At 45.9% G+C, this 21,531-nt stretch overlaps 1 protein-coding gene across 2 annotated transcripts in view; it reads right to left on the bottom strand.

The window, feature by feature from the left end:
• The window catches only part of LOC112455612 (storkhead-box protein 2), a 76,708-nt gene that overhangs the window by 13,127 nt on the left and 42,050 nt on the right, over window positions 1–21,531 (bottom strand). For both annotated transcript variants that reach the window (XM_025017634.1, XM_025017635.1), the window contains exon 3: window positions 13,768–13,963. In XM_025017634.1, the coding sequence (XP_024873402.1) occupies window positions 13,768–13,963 (196 nt within the window). The remainder of the gene's footprint in view (window positions 1–13,767; window positions 13,964–21,531) is intronic.

Here is a 21,531-nt window from a genome sequence, read left to right as displayed (position 1 = left end):
AATATCCAATCTGCAAATAAGAAGTGTTGACGATTCGCATCGCAAAGGAAATATCTTGTGACGTTAAATTTTTTATGGGAATATTCCGATTTAATTTGATTAAAATCAGAAGTTTTTAAATATTAAATTCTCGGATACGAATGCCTCTGGTTATTGCGAAATCAGGAATATCTTTTTATATATGACATGATTTATATCGTTGTCGTACATAATATCATATTATAACATGTAAACATTGCTATATTTTATACGTTTTTATATATTAAAGATATAAAGAACTTGGAATTATGTGTACGGTTACGTTCAACGATGAACGCGGGAGAGTATACAGCTTGGAGAGTACCTGTTTTTCGCGCAGGACCCAGTTTTTCAATAATGTGCATTTTACACCACGCGCACGCCTACGACCTGCACGTGGTGTCATTCGCTGCGAATTCCTATGGTCCTACGCAGGTGGTGAATGACGACATATCGCGCGGACAGCGCAGTATACCTGCGCATTTAACTGCCGCCTTAAATAAAGCTTTCATGAGCTCGGTAGCGTGTCCTTAATCATCCGACGAGACGTCGTCGTAAAGTGTCATCTCGAATTATTAGCAAGGAATATTCTTACATTTCTTTTTTTTTTTTTTATCATCTCCGAACGGAGACGTTGGCGCAGCATAACGCCAAAACATATTCGTGTATTCCCCGCGCTATCATCCGTACGAGAAACAGAGTATACACGGACTTTCTCTAGGCCTCTCGCATCCATCGAACATAAGCCGCTTAACTTTCCGAGAAGATACATACGTATACACAAACGTGCGCGCGTACATGGGTCCGCAAATTGCATGCGTCGATGCTTCTAGATGTACGCAAATGCGCGAGCGCATATATTATCAGAGACAATACGCAGCGAAGCTATTACGAGGATAACCGTGTCGCAAGATATGCAGAAAAAAAAAGAAGTCGCCGTTGTTCATTGCGTCATCGCGCATCGTGATATAGATTGCGGTCAAGTATTCTTTTCTCCGCGTCGAAGTTGAGTCAGAAAATTCATCTTCCACGCCGCGCGATAATGCGTATAACTTTGGATAACTTCTTCTCGGCGGTATCGCGAACGATCATACGGAGAGTGTCGTGACACACCGGCCACTTTCCATCCCGAGGCCTCCTCGTATATCGTTTCTCGATGCAGGTTCCGCGCGCGCGCGCGCTATATATCCCTCTCGTATTACAGCCGCCTAGCGTATCCAACAGGACGGCATAACAATGCGAGGCATTTTAATCCTTCGCCTACGAGAACTGCATAAGAAGACGGGGGAGGGGGAGGAAAACGATGTAGAGCGCGCCCGCGCGCGTGCTTGCGCGCGGGACCCCTTTTTCTTTCTTTGTCGCGGGAGCCGCGCGCGAATCCCCATTACGGTGATATTAAATTTCGCCTGGATCGCCAACGGCGGCACGGAGACGACTAGATCGCGCTCGGATTTAAATCCCGACCTCACGGGTCGTGTGATTTTTCGTTCGTCGGAAAGACGATATAAGCCGAGGCCATGAGAATCGACTCGTAGCCTCGATTCCGCCGTTCGACGCTGCTGCATCATGCGCCGTCGCCGCCGCGCCGATACAATTCGTTCTCCTGGCGATAAGGGCGCAGCCCGTTCGCTCGCTCTCGCGTTTGACACGAGCCATTTTGCAAGTACGATCACTCAACGCGCCCGTCCACTTCGCTATATAATTGGACAGTATATCTAACTATCCTAGCCCTAATAAATTTATTACTAATATATATCGCGATTTAAATCTTTTGTACGCAATATTTAGCAAGATACATTATTATACACGAAACATACAGATTTGAGATTTTCGTTGCCTCATCGTCGATCACGACCGATAATGGTGTAATTGGGTTGAACCGAAAGGGATCGGCCCTCGAGCAATAAATCTCACGTTGTGCTCGTTGTGGTGGCCGGTTTCAGACGGTGCGGTTTTAATGATAATTAGGAAGCTTTTCTACGCGGTGAGGCATTGCATCGCGCTCGGGAACAAACTATCTTCGACCCGCCACTCCCAATCGAGAAAGTTTTATATTATTCTTATACCCATTGTTTCTCGGGTAACAAGTTGGGTAAGATTGTAGGGCTCACTAACTGCGTTTACCAATATTTTATCCAGATTGAATTATCCACACTGTTGGGAATACAGGATCGATATCAGATAGCTGTGTTGCGTTAGTAGACTAATAATTATCGTTTTCAAAAATTTTGACGTATGGTTATGAAAGGAGTAGAATCTGTCCGAATGATTCATGCACATATACATATGTCAAGTCTGAAATTATTGATGTAAAGATCGCATTCTCGAAATTATTTAATATCTCCTGAAAAAAAATTCTTTTTGCTCAACCAACTTATCAAAGTTTGACGAAGAGTCGTGTACATTATTCTATAAAAAGAAATCACACGTCGAGGAACATTATAACAGGAGGGCCTACGTTCGTTGTAGTTGGTTTCTTGCTGAGGTAGGTCATAAGGTAACACGGAAGTGATGCACGTATTTATCTGCAGAGGCGAATGTGGTCGCTTGACTATCGAGGCCAACGGAGCACACAGGTGAAATGTCACGACTGTTTGCTAGTGATGAAATTCACTAACCGGAGATTAGGCGGCAGTAAATACAACGGTGAACGTCTAAAAACGCCGCCCTCGCGATATTAACGGCGAGACGGCACCGCTAATCTCTCATCTCGTTTAATTGCGCCGTTAATTTACCATTGGATTCTCTCCGGCGGGCTACTTAACGTCCCCGATGAGCGCAAAGTAAATAAGCGAATTCTCGATGAGTCATATACGATCGACACATTAAAATCATTAGACGATAAGCTCCTTTAGGAGAAAAAAAAGAGACTCCGCAAAAAGTATTTCTTTGGCGCGGTGAATCGAGCCGACTTCGGCTCAAGAGATCGCCGCCTATCCTTTTAAAGCGCAAATTACACGTTGGCGAATCTCCTTTTCGTCGTCGTAAATTAAAAGCAGCGTCTTCAATTCCGCGCGGAAGAATGGGCGATTGCGGCGCGTCATCAATCACTGCCGAAGATATATTCGCGGATTATTGTACTCCCTTGACATTAACCTACATATGTGAAGGTAATGCGACTTACGCTCGCAGAGGCCAGCGTGGATTTTACAAACGCAGCCACCACGCCTTTCGTCGCCTCTATGGACGGGCGGTACGCACCTTTGTAATTATGTCGCTCTCGCGGTTGGTCGCGCCTAAGAAGTAATCGCCACATTGAATTGCCCGGTCGAACAAAGCCGCCGAATCGGTGTCGACGACCCGACGCGTCTCTCGTCGTAAACGGTTAACAATTCTCGAGAAAATTATCATGATTAACTTTTCGTTTTACCTAAACAGCTACTTTTTTTGTACGTTAAATCCAAGCATGGACGGAATAATTGATGTCGATTGGCAAATATTCCGATTCTCGTCCGCGTCTCGCACGTCGACTTACGTCGCCGGCAGGGATCGCGAGTGAAGTAATAACGAATGCAGCGAAGAGAAACCGGAGTACGGGTTTCCAATTCTAAAACGTGCGATCGCGCGGTACGACCTCGTGCTCGGCTTAAATCGGATTCCAGGACGTGTGAAATCGCGTCGCCGCGCAGTTCCGAGCGAATGCAAGCGGGCGAAGTCACGTATAGCAGCGCCTAAGTGGTCCCCGATACCGATGCTGTCGACAATGTCCATTCGATTCAGGTGCCCGTCCGGCGGCGCACGCACGCACGCCACACGAACTAAATGTAAACCGGTATACGCGCGATATTAAAGTCGATAATCCGGCGCAGAATTTATCTTACGACTCGTCGTCATCGCTGTAACGCCGCGGCGCCGATGGGCGCGATCGTCTTAGATTTTTTTCTTTTCAACCGGCAATTTCACGAGTTCGTCCAACGCCCATCATTCGTTCGCTTCATTATTCCGAAACGTTTGTCACGAAGTGTTTACGAAACTGGTATTCGAGTTGGTATTCGAGAAGAGCGCGCGACGAGACGTAAGAAATCCAGAAATCATATTTTCAGGGAAAGCCTGCGAGCGTGGGATCTCGAGATGAAGAAATAAGTCATTCCAACTTGACTAAAAACGATCTTGCGGCACGACTTGTTTTGATACTTTGCGCCGCTTATGTTCGTTCCACGTCGTAACATCGCGTCGTTGTAATGGATTAGCCGTAATGAACCTACGGTTCGCGTTTCACCTGAAGAAACCCGTTTTCCTTAACGGCTACTATAACAATAGCAACGCGATCGTATACCCACGCGAAAAATTAACAACGCGAATGGCCACGCGATATCCAACGGGCGGTGGTGCGTCCGCGTGAGTCGCGAAACTGCATCTTCGTGCCTATTTTCGAAGGACATCCGCGCGCGCGTCGCGAATAGAGAAAACCGGTTAAAAACCTCCCGCGCGATAAACGTTGTCAACTTTTATAGCCGTTTCAGAAAATATCGGCCCGGCCCGCGGAACCGCTGCACTTTGCATTTAGAAGAGCATTTATTAAAATGACCGGGGGACGTTTTTATCTTATACGTCCGATCGTTCCGAGAATACGAAAGTATCGTCTTTTACTTTCGCCTCTTCGCGACGGGAATCCGCGATTCTAATCAAACTTCCACGACAGGAATTCGCGCGCGATTGAGATGCAACGGAGAAGGTAGTTCGACGAATTTATGCCGTCTCCCCTTAGACGACATCTCGCTATTCCAGTCCGGGTCCTTTATCCGTCGGTCTCAACGAAAGTCGCGCGATATCGTGATGCCCGACGCGCCAATTTCCCTACATTTTCTCAGAGCGAACCGTGCCAGACGGACGGCACTCCGATGCCGCGATCCGCGCGCGATACCTACGTGCGCTTCGCGACGATCGGCGCCCAGGCAAGTGGAGAAAGAGAATATATATCCTCTCGCTTGTGTGTCGAAGGTGGCGGGCGCGGGAGAAAGAGAGAGCGAGATGACGAGAGAGAGATATACTCGCGAGAGCTCTCCGGAACGGTCCAGTTCTCATGGATAGTCGGACGTGGTATGAGGTACTGCCCGACTTCGCCTGGCCTGCCGGGTTATTTCTTATTCATATAAGCTCCACCAGCCACTCTATAGGATGTTTCAGCCTTTTTCCGCGCAAGCTTTGAATTATTCCACGACAAGAGAAAAGACATTTTTTATCTGATAATTATCAAAAATATCTCAGATTTAGCAAGATTGATAGGAAAATTTTTAGGGTGATGAAAGAAAGTTGTATCGGGATATCGATAGATAGCGTTTCAATGATGGAAGATGAAAAAAGTATTTTTGCATATCATATTTTTATCAGAATTCTTCTGATGAAGCGTTTCTGTATTTAGATGCGAGAAATTGTTTCATTATTTTTATTTACAGCCAGTAGGATATAGGATTTTGTACGAAAGAAGCTGAAACGCCTTGTACAACTTCCGCTCGGGTTAACGTTCGGCGATACTTTGTGACCCGCACTGCCGCGGCCGAACGCGGCATAAATTTCATTCGTATATAAAATCACGAGAAACCCAAGAGACTCGTCCTTCGTCCTTTTTACCGTCTCTCCGTATGCGTTTTAAACCAATGTTCCTCAACCTGCGCGCATACCATTGACGCACCGCGAGCTTATCCCGCGAGTGCCCCGCGAGATATCTCGATCGCGCATTGGCGAACGAAGATAAAGTTCTCGCGACAAATTTAAACCGAACTGGATACTGCCGCTGAGAAAGTGTAATATGCAAAGGGATTATTTCACGCGTGCACGGGACGTCTCAGAGATTTTATTGCGGCGGGCGCGTTTTCATCGAGACTACTGATAAGCGACTTAATCCCAGCCGGTTTGTGTGAAAACGAAATGCATTTTATCGTATATCTTTTTCTTTCCCCTTCGCTCTCTTTCTCTTTCTCTGCGTCATATTTCATATTGTATATATATTTTATGTGCATAAAATGTAAAAATTGCTTAATTTAAACCAATTATGGAAATAGCGCAGGAAACAATTTCTCAAGGACGATGATATATACCCCGATAAGACGGAAGAGATAAGAAAGCCGTGACAATGGCATTGTTTTCGGGAATTTATTAACTACGAGACGTCGCTTTCGAAAGCGCAGGTTTCACTCTAAGTCAATTAAATGAATCGCGGCGCGGCGCGGCGCGAAGATCTTTCGCACGCTCCCCCCACATATTAGCCGTATTTCGCTAAAACGCATAAACTGTTTTCCGCTGCACGGAACAGTTAGTCAGAAATGAGTGTGTACGCACATGTATACGCGTCTCGCGTACACGCCTCACGCGTGTATCGCGCTCGTTATATTGTTTTCTATATGCTTTTACCGTTTCTACCTCTCTATATACGCCACTCTCGCGGCCTAGGCTGCGGTCTAAATATACCCACCGGATGAAAAGTACATTAAGATCGCGAGAGAAAGAAAAAAAATGCGTTCAAATAAAATTTATTGCTCGCGATCAACCGCTCGCCTCCAACGTTCCCGTCAAAAAGAATACGAAAGTCGCGATGCACGCGACGATATTCCCGATTACGGAAATGACTCTCGGTGCATCGCGCACATACATACGCGCGCGCGCGACCGGGATGGATTTTCTTTCGCGTAATACGATGCGATATTACGATCTCTCTTGAAACATTGTCCACTTGTTTGGCGAGGAGTGCCGAGTTACTCGCGCACGATTCGCGCGCCGCCGCGCCGCGCCGCGCCGTGGAGAGCACCCCGGCGAAGTATCGTATCGGCTTTCCATCCCGAGAAGGTAAATGCCGTACGTACGTCGTGCACGGTGTATCGCGTATCGGCGTCGTCGCTGAAATTCTGCAGTTTTGTACGAGGCGCACGATGCGCCTCGATAACGAAGGATGCCTTTCCCTTTCGCGGCCAGAATGCCACGTTCTTTGCTCTCCTCGGCTCTCCTCAACTTGCACGAGAAACGCGCGCGGGTCTCCGCTCGGCGCTGTATAATTTTCCACTCGTTTCCCGTAGCGGGTCATTATGCGGCCGATTGGCCGGATTCCCTGGGGTCCTCTCTCGCATCTTCATTTCGTTTCGAGAGAGAGAGACGCGCGCGCATTCACGGAATTAACTCTTTCGGCATTTACGAGCGTCCTCCTCGTGAATTCGTCTCGCGTTTTATTGTCCGCGCTATTACCATTAAACGTTTCCAAGTTACGCGTCAATCAGTCGTGCGCGTTGTCGCTTCGTTCGAACGGCTGCCGGATCATTATGGCGATAAAAAGGAGAATCGAATGACGCGCGTACCTATATCACATTACCCGTTCTCTGAATGTGTGCCGCGAGAGAGAATCGTCACAGCTGCGCGTACGTACCGGGCACGCTCCGGGATCACAGGAGGGTGGCTTTGCATTTATTATCCGCGCGCGATCTAGGGTGAGCGACAAAAAGAGCAGTCTCTCCTCACGCGTTTTGTCTCTCCCTCCCTACTAGAGAAAACGAGGCCGCGGTAATAAACGTTAAAATTTGATACTCGATCATTGTGCCAAACAGCGCACATGTGTCACGTAATAACGTGACACCGCACTCGCTTTCCGAGATGTGATTAATACGAGCGAAACGCGTTAAGCTGCCTCGTATAGTTGCCAATCTACGCCAAGATGTTCGCCCGCTGCATTATCCAGAATTGGTTCGCGGTCTGCAATCGTTGGTTTGCGCTCAAATTATTCTCCGCGCCGACGAATGTGATTTGCGGTCTCGCAGCCTGTTCTTACTTTGCGTAACAATCGAGGAAACGTAGTAGGCAGCGTTTACGCGAACGCCGTGGACGCACTTCCCGTGCGTTGGTTGCAGGTGCGTTTAAAAGCGAGCGCCTTGACCTAGACAATCGCCTCGAATGGCGCAAGATACTTATTAGCAAGACTTAGACGATACTGCTATGTCTCTCTCTTTCTCTCTCTCTCTTTCTCTCTTTATCTCGCGTGGGCGCACGCGAGGGAGGTCGCGGATTAATTTATTAGCCGATGCAATTATCCGTTACTCAATGCCGCAGCCGCAGTCCGTTCGTTCGCGACGTGCCGTTGCTGCCTCTCTCGACATTTCGTATCTCACGATTGCGATGTTGATTTAAGTCGGTGAATTATCTCGTCGAAAGGTAAGACTCTCCCTCTCTGTCTCTCTTTCCCTACCGCTACCGGTCTTAAATTCCCCGTGTAATTACGATCGCATTAAACGCAACTCCGCCTCGCTCTCGCATCTATACTAATCGCACAGCCGGCTACGTAAACGGCGCCGTTTGATCGCGTAATATAAACTAATATCGCGGCGAACGCTAAGGAGATAGCTGCGAGTTCATCATCACTCGCGGAATAACGTTCGCTAATTTGGAGTAATCATACGCGCGTATATCCATCGATATTATAGACTCACGATCAGATAATCCACATTCTGCCATGAAAATTACGTGTAATTGTCTATCGTTTAAACAATTACTAGCGAATATGTACGTGTAATGACTTAATTATTCAGATAATAAAGAGCATTAGATCCTGCGCGCTAAGAGATGGAAAGTATTCGTAAACTTCCGGCTTTCATGGTCAAGTGCCACGGGGGGGAAGAGCCTTTCAGGGGTCTTTCATGTAGCAAGATATTGCTTGTCCAGTAAGAAAGTCGCGCGACGCATCTCTTTGCGCGGCAAATCGCGCAAAGTTGTTGACGAATTATGAATATGAATAGGGACGGCGCGGCGCGTTAAACTCACCGTGGGGAAAATTGTCCGAGTAACGTCTCGAGAACGGCAGGAAGGAGCGAAGTAATAGCGAAGTATGTCGTGTCTCGACCCCACCATCATCGTGGTAATCGTCGATCTACGAGGAGGCGGCCGCCGCGCCGTCAGGATCCAGCTGACACTCGACAGGAAGTTGCCACTCGAAAATACCATGGCATACATCGATGGGCCTACAAACGTTTACACTACGGTGGTAGATGGATAGACAGATAGCTCGTTACTCGGCTCTGTCATTTCACTCGCTCGTACACGTTTGCACACGACGGAACGAACGAACGAATCGTATAGGACCGTGGGATCTCCTCGTCGTTCTGTAGCCTCAAAATTCCTAATTCCCCCTTTTAAACTCGGGGGAGGCGAGTAATCGCCCTTTTAAGATCCTTATAATGTTAATTAATGTCAGGTGCACATCGGTATATGGTTCTCTCCATGTCTTTACCATCAAACTCGTAATTTCAGCGAGAGGCAAAATGTGTAAAATGTACGATAATAAAGCAATAATTCAATAATGTGAATCTTTGAAATTCAAAAAATAACGATAATAATAAATAATATTATAATAAAATATAACTTGACGATTAATTTCTGGACGGAAGGATACGAGAGTATTAGGTATTACGAGGGTTCGATATCCGGGGAGGGATATCGTTAATTCGTTGCCCTTGACTTGCAATATTCGTTAGGTGTCGATATACTGATTATACGTTTAGGCAGCAAACGTACTCGCGTACAAATCTCTCGCCTCTAATCAAATGGTGAAAAGAATTTTTTCCTGACGCGGGAGAGGTAATCATACGCCGAAGCTTTATTCCGATCGGGCGAATAGCAAAATCGTGACAGGGGAGGCGTGAGAGGCTGACCGACCTTACGATTACAGAGACGTGTTTAGAGCGCGCCGTGGCCTTAAGGTATCGACATCGTGTTCTCGGCCTCGCATTTAGCGCTAAATGCGACTCTGTGTCGGATTCTCTCAACTTTAACTCGCCCGACACAGAGATTGGATTAAAGCGAATATGCAAGCACGGAATGCAAGCACGCTATCGCCATTGTTTGCTGAATAGCTTTGTGAGTGAAAGATTTGCGTCGGTGCTCGTTACAACTCGAGATTGAGACAGACGATTCAGGAGGGAAAAAAATCAAATCGAAAGTAATCGATAAGCGGTCATGGAAATGTCAACCAAACAGGGTAGGCCAAGGGGGGTCAGCTGGAATCCCGTTGTCAGGCCTGTAGCAAGACACGTTGCACCCTCGTATCCTTAACGTTGTTCCAACCACGATTTGAATCGCGCAAAGCAGTTTCGTCGCGTAGAAATACGCACTTTGCGCTCGGGAAATGAACTAAATATCAAAGTGTGCATGAGAGAGATTCTCAGAATTTAATAAATTATTTAAGTAACAGTTAAACTATATTAATTTTATTCCGTCCGGCACAACTATGCGATCAACGAATATTTCTTTATATCAAAATTTTATTCTTGTAGGGAAAAAATTATCGTTACGATTCTAGTTTCAGTGTGTGTGTATTACGGTTCCTCTCTAAAATCAATTTCGCATTGTCTCCTGATAATTGAGATTCAAAAGCGAAGGGATCGTTCGAAGTGACATTTCTTGCGGGTTCGTGCATTTGCGAGCAGCCATGACACAATCGCGATTCTCGACGTTTCGGATCGCTGTTCGCTGGTCGTCGTAAAATGCGGCTGTATACTCTCCGATCCGCGCCGCGCTAACGCGCAGACGGAGTTTCGCGGGTCTTAACAACGTCCATCAGCAGCCAAGTCGATACGATAGGTATAATGAATGAAGCACGGCGTTTAGCCTCGCACGAACAAAGACGCTGAATCGCAATCGTCACGATCGGCTCGACACGTAACGTACAAGTATATGTACGGAGCGCACATTCCGCGTTGCCGCACGCTCTATCGTTTGTGCGCTGCATCTGTGTATACGCTCGCCTATTTATAGTATAGACACAAAGTGCAGAAATAACTGGATGTCGATACGGCGCTATTAATTTCCCGGCACCGTATACACGTTCCGGCACGTCCTGGAGGATCCTCGTCGTTACGCGAACCCGAGCTCCTTATCTCCTTGATACATTGACTTGGCCCGCATTAGCATTCGCGGCTTGCATTTTAACCAACTATGTGCATGCAATAAACGTCTGGAACAGGTATAACGTGTACGTCGCGCGTGGTTTTTCCGCTATTAGATATCGCGTTATCGCAAACGCCGTGGATCCCATTTACCTGACAGGAATATCTTCTGATTGAAACGTGTGATAATAACGTAGATATTAATTTGCAGCTAATATATCCTATACAATCAAGCACGTCTAATTAATATAATAAATAGCTCGTAGCCTCAAGTCAATTATTACTCGTCATACTCGGCAAATGAAGTGGTCGATGCGCACGAGCTTGGTGATTGTGTCGAGATAAATCGCGAAATGGGAATTATGCGTGGAAAACGCGTCGCTTATCGGGCCACGCGTCTCCAATGGGGTACCACGACTTAATCGATCGCCCTGGAATGCCGCTACTGTCGCACACCGAAGGAGGCCGATTTATTACCCCGCGAGAACGCACCGCGCACTGTATGGATTTCAGTTAGGGCGTGGAGGAGACGAGAGGGAAGGTCTGGCATTCCAGACGCGCGCGCGCGCGCGAGCGAGCGTCGACGTCCCTTTCGCTTCGCCCGTCGACGTTGAGGATGTTGGGCTCTTCGGCGTGCGACTCGCGTACCAATCGGGTCATTTCTATGTGGAGTGCAATGTGCCATTTTCCTTTTTTTTCGATCAGTCATCTCGATCGGATCTTCTTAGGTCGAGTTGCGGGGAAAGCTTTCGTAATTGGAATGGTTGTGTAAGTCAGAAATATATACGATAATAAAAAATGAATAAATTTAGCGAGCTCTTCGAATGAATTAAGCTTAGAAATGCGAAATATCGATCTAACTTCTATTCACATGCTTCTTTCAATCTTATGGATCTCAGCACGTTTTTGCAAAATGCCGCGTAGATTAAATCCTTGTTAATGAGCCGTCGTGCGCTGCACGCATCTCGGCGCGCATTGAACGTCAACACGTGCGCGTTCTGCAGGAAAGTCAGCGGCACGCTAACTGGAAAATTATGCAAAAACCACCGTAATATTTACGGAGCCACTCGTCGTCGCTTCGCCAAGATGTGGGAAAATAAAGAGGTCGGAGACATAAGTCGGGGCGACTCTCGGTCATTCGCGAAGTGGACGACAGACCAATTATGCGGCGGCGCGAAATCGGCATTACCGCACGTGCATATAAAACGCGTGTATTATGCGCGATGGTGTGCCCGGTCCCCCGATCAGCAAATAGTGGAATGTTAGCCAAGCTCGTTTGCCACACGAAGATATCCGCGTATTAACCGGAAAGCTCGTCGGCGCGGCATCGCCGTCGCCGCACACACAGGTGGCCGTTTAATATAAAAACACTTTATAATCTTCGCGCGCCTTGATCTACCGCGATTAACTGCATTCGGCGCAGTTAATCAGCGACCGTCATTAACCCCAATTACGAAACGCCGCAAATTAATATTCAGTCAGCCGATTTATTACACGATTCGTCGACTCGTTTCGATTTAATGTCAGACTTGGCACGCAGAATTATTGTTTATATTTTATACTTACTTATATATAAGTAAATTTACTTAATATTTTACATTACGCAAGTGTACAATATAGCAATTATTATATATCTCTGTTACTGCTATATTTTTCACAGCTGTGTAGACATTGTAGACCAGATAGCGAAGCGAATAAAGACGAAAAATTATAAAACGGCCGTGTTTCGATCTGTAATGCGATTTTTCGATGTCTACGTAGACTTTCCCACGCGAATAAAGTCACGTAACGTGGTCTTTATCGCGCGAATAAATTTCTTTCGTTTTCGCGAAAGGGTTTTTGCACCGACTAGCACGGCGCATCGTAATAACGAGTCGGGTTCCTACGCCGTTGCGCGGATACGCGCGTGCATTAGCATAAGCCCGGTATGCGAGATAGTCGAGGCGTAGGCGTATATACATAGATACGAACACGCGGGGCATAAAAGGGAGCAATAAGATCGGAAAGAAACGGCGGAGGTGGAAAAAAGACCGAGGACACCGACCGAAAAGGCGTAAAAGACGGGCACGAGAGAGAAAGAAAGATCGCGAGGAAGACGTAAGAAAGCGGGAGTGCAAACGGGTGCGCATGGGTTACCCGCGATAAGATATGCGCAAAGCTATTTCTGTAGAACGTACGTTGACGACAGGCGCGGATTACGGGAGATAAGCGGATAAGGAGAGTAACGCGTAAAGGTCGGGCACCTTCTGCGCGATTCCGATCGCTTTATTTACAAGGAGTCGGTTTGCACTCAGCACACCACATCCTTGGGCCGAAACGTTGATATTTGAAACTTTACGATAATTGCAATACAAATACGTACTTGTTTGATTTTTCTAGCCATTAAAACTGATTAGATTATTTCTCGCGCAGAAAATAATTAAAATGAATGCGGCCACGAGGATTATTACCAATACTTGATGCGTTGCAAAACAACTATGAATGGAATCTTCAGGTACTCGAGCTTATCTTAACCAAAATGGAACATTTCGATATGTCCTGTCACGGCAGTTTTCCTATCAGCAAAGGCGCCGTAATGAAAAGCGAAAAAAGATAGAAAGAGACGCTTGAGATTAAATGATCATTTTCGCACGTTGCACTGGCATTGGAATTCAAATGCGCCAGGAACCAGGGTCACGCAGGATTATCTTCTCGCTCGTAAGAACTCGTTTTTGCAAAATATCGACGCTTTCACTTTCACTTTCACAGATTGCTTTATCTTTAATTGAACTCTCGATTATCTCAGTTTAAATCAAACGTATTTAATCCGGTGGTACGGCGAAGGCAATCGTTGCCGTCGGGTTAAATCGACCCTCGGGCGATGCGGGAGTTAATTCGATGGTATACGTACCGAGGCAGGTGATCGAGTGGTCCGCGGGTGGTCGTAGAACGTTTCGCGCCCATGCCGCCCTCAAAACCTCGAGGGCGCAGGGCGGTCCGCTAACCATCAGCACACCCGGCGACACGTGGCCCTTGTACCTTAGCTGCCGGGTCGCATCCACCAGAGCCGCGTTCCACCAGCATTTGGAATTCGCTTCCAAGAAACTCTGCAACATACAACGAAATAACCTTTTACCCGTATTTCGTAATGGAAATTTCTATTTGACAAAATTATATCAAATTATATTAAAAGTTACACAGTAAAAGTAATTAGTATTCAATTTTTTTGAATTTTTTTCGTTCTTAAATATCAACCATTTATTTGATAATATTGTTCTATAATTTGTTTTTAAATATTTTTTATAAACTCCCCATGTTCGCGAACGAATATGGTTTTACGACAGAAAGATAATCTTCGCGAAATCATGCGACTGTATAATAATAAAATATCGTCCGCACGTTCGTCGTATTTTGCGTTACCAATAAAAAAAGGTTGTTACGCGTCGCGCGATAAAAGCCGGCGAGTGACCCCCTAAAATATTGCTCGGTGGCTAAGTGTTTATCTCTCCGTGGAGCCGTATGGCGTTTCACCCTCGTCGTAACTCGGGGACGAAACACGATTCTACCCCTATGGATGTTTCCTAGAACCCCCGCGTAGTTCCGCGTCGCAGAATGAGCCGTGATAGGGTCGAGAGCCCCGGACAATGCTCATAAACGAACGGCCCCACAGGATTTTTCTCCAGCCCTGTCTTCTCTTCCCTTCTCGTCCGGCTAAACCATGAAATTAGTGCGGAGTGCTGGAATCGATCGGCGCGAACTCAGGGTGATTTATAACAGCTCTCGTTCGAACAATCGATGCGATCAGTTTCCACAATTGTGAAAAGTGTGCGCTTTCCCATTGTGCTCGTATGAGCAACGGCTACATACACGAAAGGAGACTAATTTGCCGTATCGTGAAAATTTATTACGTCAACTATGTATAAATTGATCGGTAAAATAATTATCTTCGATATATTTAGAGTTATATATCTTGTTATGATACACAGTAAATATCTCAGACTAAATCGTGTAATTTGCTGAATTGCCGGTGTAGATGAAACAATGTAAGATAATGCTGGGGTACACGCGGACGCGGTCGTTAAAATTTCACAGTGGCGTCAATTCAAGCCACTTTGCGTCTCGCTCGAACGGAAAGACAACGGACGAGGCAGCGAGTCCAATTTAATCCCGTGTAATAAAGAATACAATGCGCGCCGCGTGGATAAGACGATTTTGCATCTAACGGCAACGTAAGAGCAACGTAGGATCTCCGGACTTTCACCATCTGGAAGTCGCCGTATAGCGGAGCCGTACAGCGACGGTTACCCTACTACCAAATGACGGAACCTCCGTGTAGCCGCTGCAAATTACACATCCGTGATCGATCTGATCCGCCGCGAGAACGACCGGCCTCGTTTTGTGTCTGTGCAACGGAGCACGGCGCAAACATCCACCCTTGCCAAGGCTGCGTTTCGTATTCCGTCGCAGATGTACGTTCATCGTTCGCGGATCTCGTCGTATCTCCCGCGTATATACATAGGTCGAGAGAGACTTTCCACGGAATAACTCCACGAAACTTTTACGATCGCGGCAACCGCGCCGTCGGTTTACGTGACATCTTTTAACTCGGAGATATTTCGTAACGAGCGTACCGTGATTTTTATATTTAATCGCAAGTATTCCCGTCGCGAGGCGCGACACGCCTCTGAATCACTGCCGTCCGCGTAATGACGTTACTTAACGTCACGAAACGAAGCGCGCGCTTTCGATCGCAATCGGATTCTTTTATCCTGGAGGTATTATTACAATCTCTTGTGGCGCGGAGGAGCGGCAGCGTCAACTTTCGTAATCGCGGCGCGGCGGCGGCGCGATTGCGACATCGCGGCGCGAATTTTCGACACTCCGGCGAGGATGATATTGTAATAAAGGTGCAACGCTCTCGCGCGTGCATGTGGGCCGGTTTATTAAATCGCCTGCGACGCGCAGACGGCGATTTTCAGCAGGTGAAACTTTTCGGTTACGTCAAAGCCGTGCTTCCTCGAGCTCTCGGCGCACGGCAGCTCCCCCACGTGGGGAGCTGCCTCTTGGTGTGTCGGATCAACCGAGCGGACACGATCGATTTCACGAGATCGTGCCTTCCACCGATCTCTTTCTCCCGACGCGATCGGGACACCTTCCTACAATCGAATTACTCTTAACGCTTCGTTTTTTCCGCCCGGTTGAACACGCTAAACGGAGAAAAGCGCCACTTTCGCAATTTTAAGGAAATTTCGTCTGTCTCTTAACCGTCCCTTTCGTAATCTTGGCTAGGCTTTACGAAAACATCCTGGAACGTTTAATCACGCTCTAACTGCGCCGACAATCGAATCTACCCTATCTGTGCTACAATACATGAGTAAAATTTATAATTTTTATGATCGCCCATATATCGTGTAGATCTATTCGTGCCCTTACTTGTAGCAGTCTAAGTCCGAAATGTCGGCAAGAGAGTTGCGTAGATACGTAAAAATATCGCGTTACATCGCGGAATGTGTCGGGGTGGGCAACAGGATATGCTGATAAAGTAGACACTCTTGTTGTCCATGGGAGGATCTAACCGTGAGACGCGAGAGTGCGACAGTTCTGAGTTAACCATAATTAACGCTGAACCAGCTACCATGTCTCCTGTATCCAGCCCAGCTGCACGCCAACTAACTGTGCGAAAAAGAGGGCTTTGATACGGGGGATCCGCTAAACGCAAATTGGCGTTACCGTATTGCGACGAACGTTACGTTCCGCAAGATAACACAATCCCCGTCTCCAAGAATAACGCTTTACAGATTCTCACTTAATCTGCAGAAAACGAGCGTCGCAAATAAACGTTTATCAGGTCGAAAGTTATATAAAATAGCCCTCAAATATAAACGATTCCGTATTGAATGAATCAAATGCCATCCCTTGAAGTCCCCAAGATTATCTTGTATTTATTCTCGAGACCTTGTATACATTCTGCCCCCTAACTGCCCAGAAGATTATAAGCTGCTGATATCGAGGGGAATAGTAGAGCGAAATGTACGAACGACCGGGAACGCCGAGGGTGGAACATTTGGGAAACATAGGATAACGATGAAGAAGAGATAACGTGGAATTGGAAATCAGATTGGAAATCGCGATTTCTTCGACCGTACATTTCTTTATAACACTCGAAAAAATAGAAAGAGTTCGGTACGGCAACAAGTTATTTTTAACTGCACTATTCGACGCCATATTTGACCCTGAGATTAAAACAAAATAAGCGTTCGCGGTTTGCGAAGGAGAAATAAAAGTAAATCACGGGGAAATGCAAAAGTGTTAGAACGAGCCTATTGTTGTTCGGCGGCGCGGTGCTTGGCGCACGTAACATACGTATTGCGATTTCCATACCGGCAATGAACTTGCGGCAATACGGTCTATAGGGTGTTGTACGGTCGTTGGCTGCCCGTTAATTATTATGCAATATACTCGCCGTGCACTCTCCCACCGCGCGTATATGGTTATCCTTTTAAAGCTCTAACCTGAGACGCCGCGCACGAACGTGAGCGGTTAACGGAGTCGAACGAAATATACCAGAAACTTAATGCCAGCGCCATTCGCACTGCGGTATTATTGCGCTCTGCGTCGGGCTTATCGATCTATCAATATCCTACTAGCGTCGCGAGTACATTAATCCACTAGTATATGTTTGACAACCAAAACTGCTATATATGTATATGTAGTATCTTATCCGTATTGTGAAGCAATTGGTATGTGTGGCAGAAAAGATGATCGAGATGAGCTCTAATTTTATTTTACAAGACGCCACATTTTGTTGCCGAAGAAAAATTATAAGAGACATTTTAGCCTCTAAAAGTCCTTTTGTCATTGCGAAATTGATCTATTTATCAGCCATTACCGGATGACAGGCGTCAAGATGTTCGCCCGCGCCCGTCGTTTCGAATTTTAATCAGCAACCCCCTATAGTCCCGCCTGGGTACGCGGACTGCAAGCATAAATCACGATAACATAATTTATATGCTAATATCGCGAGTGCAGCGTGCGCTCGAATAATACGTTGGGCGAGAGACGCGGGGATCTCTTTTTCTCCCTCTTTTCTCTCTAACTGGGTATAGTTACATCCAGATATGGACACCATCACATACTCTTATTCATCATGTCAATAGAGAGTCAATAAAGACTCGTCACACAGAAAAAAAACCGACTAACCCTCAAAATATTTTTCCTGATCAAATATAAGCTGCGTCTTATGAAGCATTATAGAAAAGAAAAACTTATTAAGATATTAGCTTGGCTATATCTTCTCATGTTGCAATAATAATATAATTGCAATTGTTATTATTATTTGAATAGATATAAATATTATAGTGGGATTAATTTATTCTATGTTTCATTATTCTCGGTTCACACAAAAAGCTAATAAGCAAGAATAAATTATCCAAGATTAATAACGTCCACGATGATTTAACGTTAAATAACGAATAACATTAATATTTATATATCGTAAGGCAGAAAATAAAGCTCCGACATTCCATGTCATCGTTAATCTATGACTCGTGAAAGAAAGCGCGACAAGAAGAAGGGGTACCGACGGCACCCCCTCTTTCCCGTGTATTTTTTTGCAATTAAATCGGCAAACAAATAGACGATCGTGCGCGAATTGCTTCGAGGCGAATGGGCATCCCGCGGATAAACGAGTTCTCGAGGCGCGGGAGATAAAAGTCGAGCTGGCTCGTGATATACGCTGCGTGGTGCTGATTTACGAAGTCGGCAATGGACGAGGACGACGACAACGGCGACGACCGATTCCGCTTTCAACGGCGCGCCGGCCAGGAAAAACGTCGATGAACGGGAGAGCCCGAGAGTGAGGTGGCTGAACCTTGGCCGAACCCTCGGACCAACACCAAGTCCGACCCGCTCGAACGACACGCGCTTGGCTTGACTTTATTGTTTTAAGTGCCGCACACTAGTTACGTTCTGGGTTCGGTTCCAAGTCGCCCAAATATTACGCTCCGACGATATTCGCGATTGATCGCAACCGAATACAGAGCCCCATTTAGGTTTTCCTTTTCAATTTAAATCTGAGAAGAGACGATTCACGAGACAGTAATTAAACGGCATTTTTTAAGTACAACGCTTTCATTAAAATATGGGTTACTATATATTCAAGCCAAAAGTTACATCGCAATCAAAAGATACATAAGTTTATCACACACGAGAGTTCTTATGTCCTGACAGTGATCGATCGTGGATGTTTCTGTGATGAAACGTCGATTCCACAAACATGTTGTAAACAAGCGAATGTAACAAACTGATGGACACATACTGCGGTTATAGCCGTGGCCGAGTAACTCGTAACTCGTAAACTATCGTGCTTTTTCTCGTCTCGGCGTGGCGACGTGCTCGTGGCGGAAATCGTCACGCGGATGGAAAGTGTCCGCCGGATCGTTGACTGCGTCGACCATCCCCGAGGCGATGCGCGATCGGTGTATCGTAATAACAGTGATTTAAAAACGTCACAACGAGCGGCGACGGCCGGCAATGCACTCGCGAGAGCCGTCGAGGAAGCGTAAAGTACCTTTTCTCGAATGCAGACTGTGCACCTGAAAGGCCTCGATAAATCTTGTAAACAACTTTGCGGATCAAAAGCCGTATCGAACAATGCCCTATTATTTAGTAACCTGATATTACTATGGTAATAGAACCGTATTGTCGTTTGTTCGTCATTGTCGCTTTTCTACCGTAAGAAAAGTTGAATTTAAAACCTTTAATCTCATCGAAAAAGACAATCCGATCACCCTGTCACAAAATTTCATTAATTTATATAGATATACTAATTACATATATATTTAATATTATTTATACATATATTTATCGTGTTATTAATAAATTGATATAATTGATATAATATGTATAATTATATGTAGTATTATTTTATTTTTATATATTTTGTTTTGTATTTTCCATCGTTAGTATTAATTACCCGATGGGAAGCCGCGATACAGAATTTCATTTAACGTCATCTTCTTTGGATAAAATTAATCGATAGAATACAATGTTCTGAATAACGACCGTATCGCGATATCGATGCTGCACACGGCGATGCTTTTGACGACCGCTCCGTTGAAAAGCGATTGTATCTTCGTCGATCGATTATTATCCGCAGACATCGATGAAACGGCCAGTACATAGCGCGAAACCACGCGGAACCGCAATACCGATAGAACATACATAGAACGGTTTCTGCAGTAACGTCTAATTGCCTTAACAATTACAGAACGTCGATCTAATTCACTCTCGCGACCTCGAGATTATATCTTCTCTCGTATGAACAACGCTGAACGCGATTTCCTGCTTTTATATACGAGGTATTCCAACTTCCACACACGTTATTTCACATTCGATTTATTTCACAGTTATAATAGATTTTTCCTTAACGAAGATATTAAAGGCCTTTTAATTTTCAATTAGCTGAAAGAAAATTTTCAACGTTTTAAATTTACTACGGAGCATTAAAAATTTCGATTTTTTGAATGCTTCAAGAGCAGATATAGTCTCTAAGAGTCCGAAAAAGTGCTATTCTTGCATGTTCAACGGTTCAGCACCCTCACTTTGTCACCGTTATCGACGTTCCTCATTATTAACTCTGGAAGCGAGAGCCTCGCTCGTTGACTTTTCCGCAAGGGTGCTTCTCCGCCGAGTATATACGTACTCGTTGAAAAGTGAGAGCACTTCGCTATTGCGAACAGTCACGTTCGCAGCTTTATTTCGTCACCAATAACCTTTGCCCGCCCAATTTTTGTGACTATGCCTAAAAATATGTGAAGAAATGTATTAATTTTTCCGACCGGATTATATCTCTATCTATTAAACAATTTGTAACACACGCAATTATTACTTACACATTTATTATTTATTATTCACTTCAACTTATTATTTTACTTCATTACTTAGGTATCTATTAATTACTAATTTTTTAATTTTTATCTCCCGTGATGAGTAATTCATAACATCGCTTATTACCGATGTTATTACGCGCTTCCCTCACGTGATCGGCCATATCGGCACGAGCTTTAATACGATTTTCCTGACCAGACAGTAGACCGCTGTTGAATATTCAGTGGTTACGTGTTACGCATTGGTGGCGATAAATTCGAGACGAGCTGCATTACGACGCGCACGGCGCCGCCGCCGCTGCCGCCGTCGCCCGGCGGCGCGTCTCTCGTTTCGCCGCCGTTTATTTCATCCGTGGAAGGAATTCTGGACGTAAAACGCGAAATTTATTATCGAAGAGGGCCGGACGACGTCGGCGCAACACGCCGGCCGCGAGAACGAGCTTCCGCCGTTTATCCTGCCGCTCCTCGATTATGCCGACTTTTGCGAAATTGCTCGTAATTCACATTGTCTCATTGTGGCGTAACGGTGTGGGCAATCAACGTTCGCTTTACCGTAAAGGACCCGCGCGCGCCGCGGGTCGACGAGAAGATTGAACAAAGCGGAGGGCATGGAGAGTCGGAGCGGTGCCTCTCATCGCAACGGCGCTCCAACATTCTCGCTTCCGTTGAACTTTTCCGGCGCCGACGAGCAAAAAGACCCATGAACAGAAAAGACGGGCAATGCTGTTTGTCGAGAGACTAAAGGCATCACGTATTATCAAAAACTCGCCGCGGGTACGTGACGCGAC

Source organism: Temnothorax curvispinosus, unplaced genomic scaffold (genome assembly GCF_003070985.1).
Source record: "Temnothorax curvispinosus isolate PA1 unplaced genomic scaffold, ASM307098v1 QBEX01006268.1, whole genome shotgun sequence".
In the NCBI taxonomy this organism is placed as follows: domain Eukaryota; kingdom Metazoa; phylum Arthropoda; class Insecta; order Hymenoptera; family Formicidae; genus Temnothorax; species Temnothorax curvispinosus.
The sequence above is the reverse complement of the archived record's forward strand: the minus strand, read 5'-3'. Positions and strand labels throughout refer to the sequence as shown.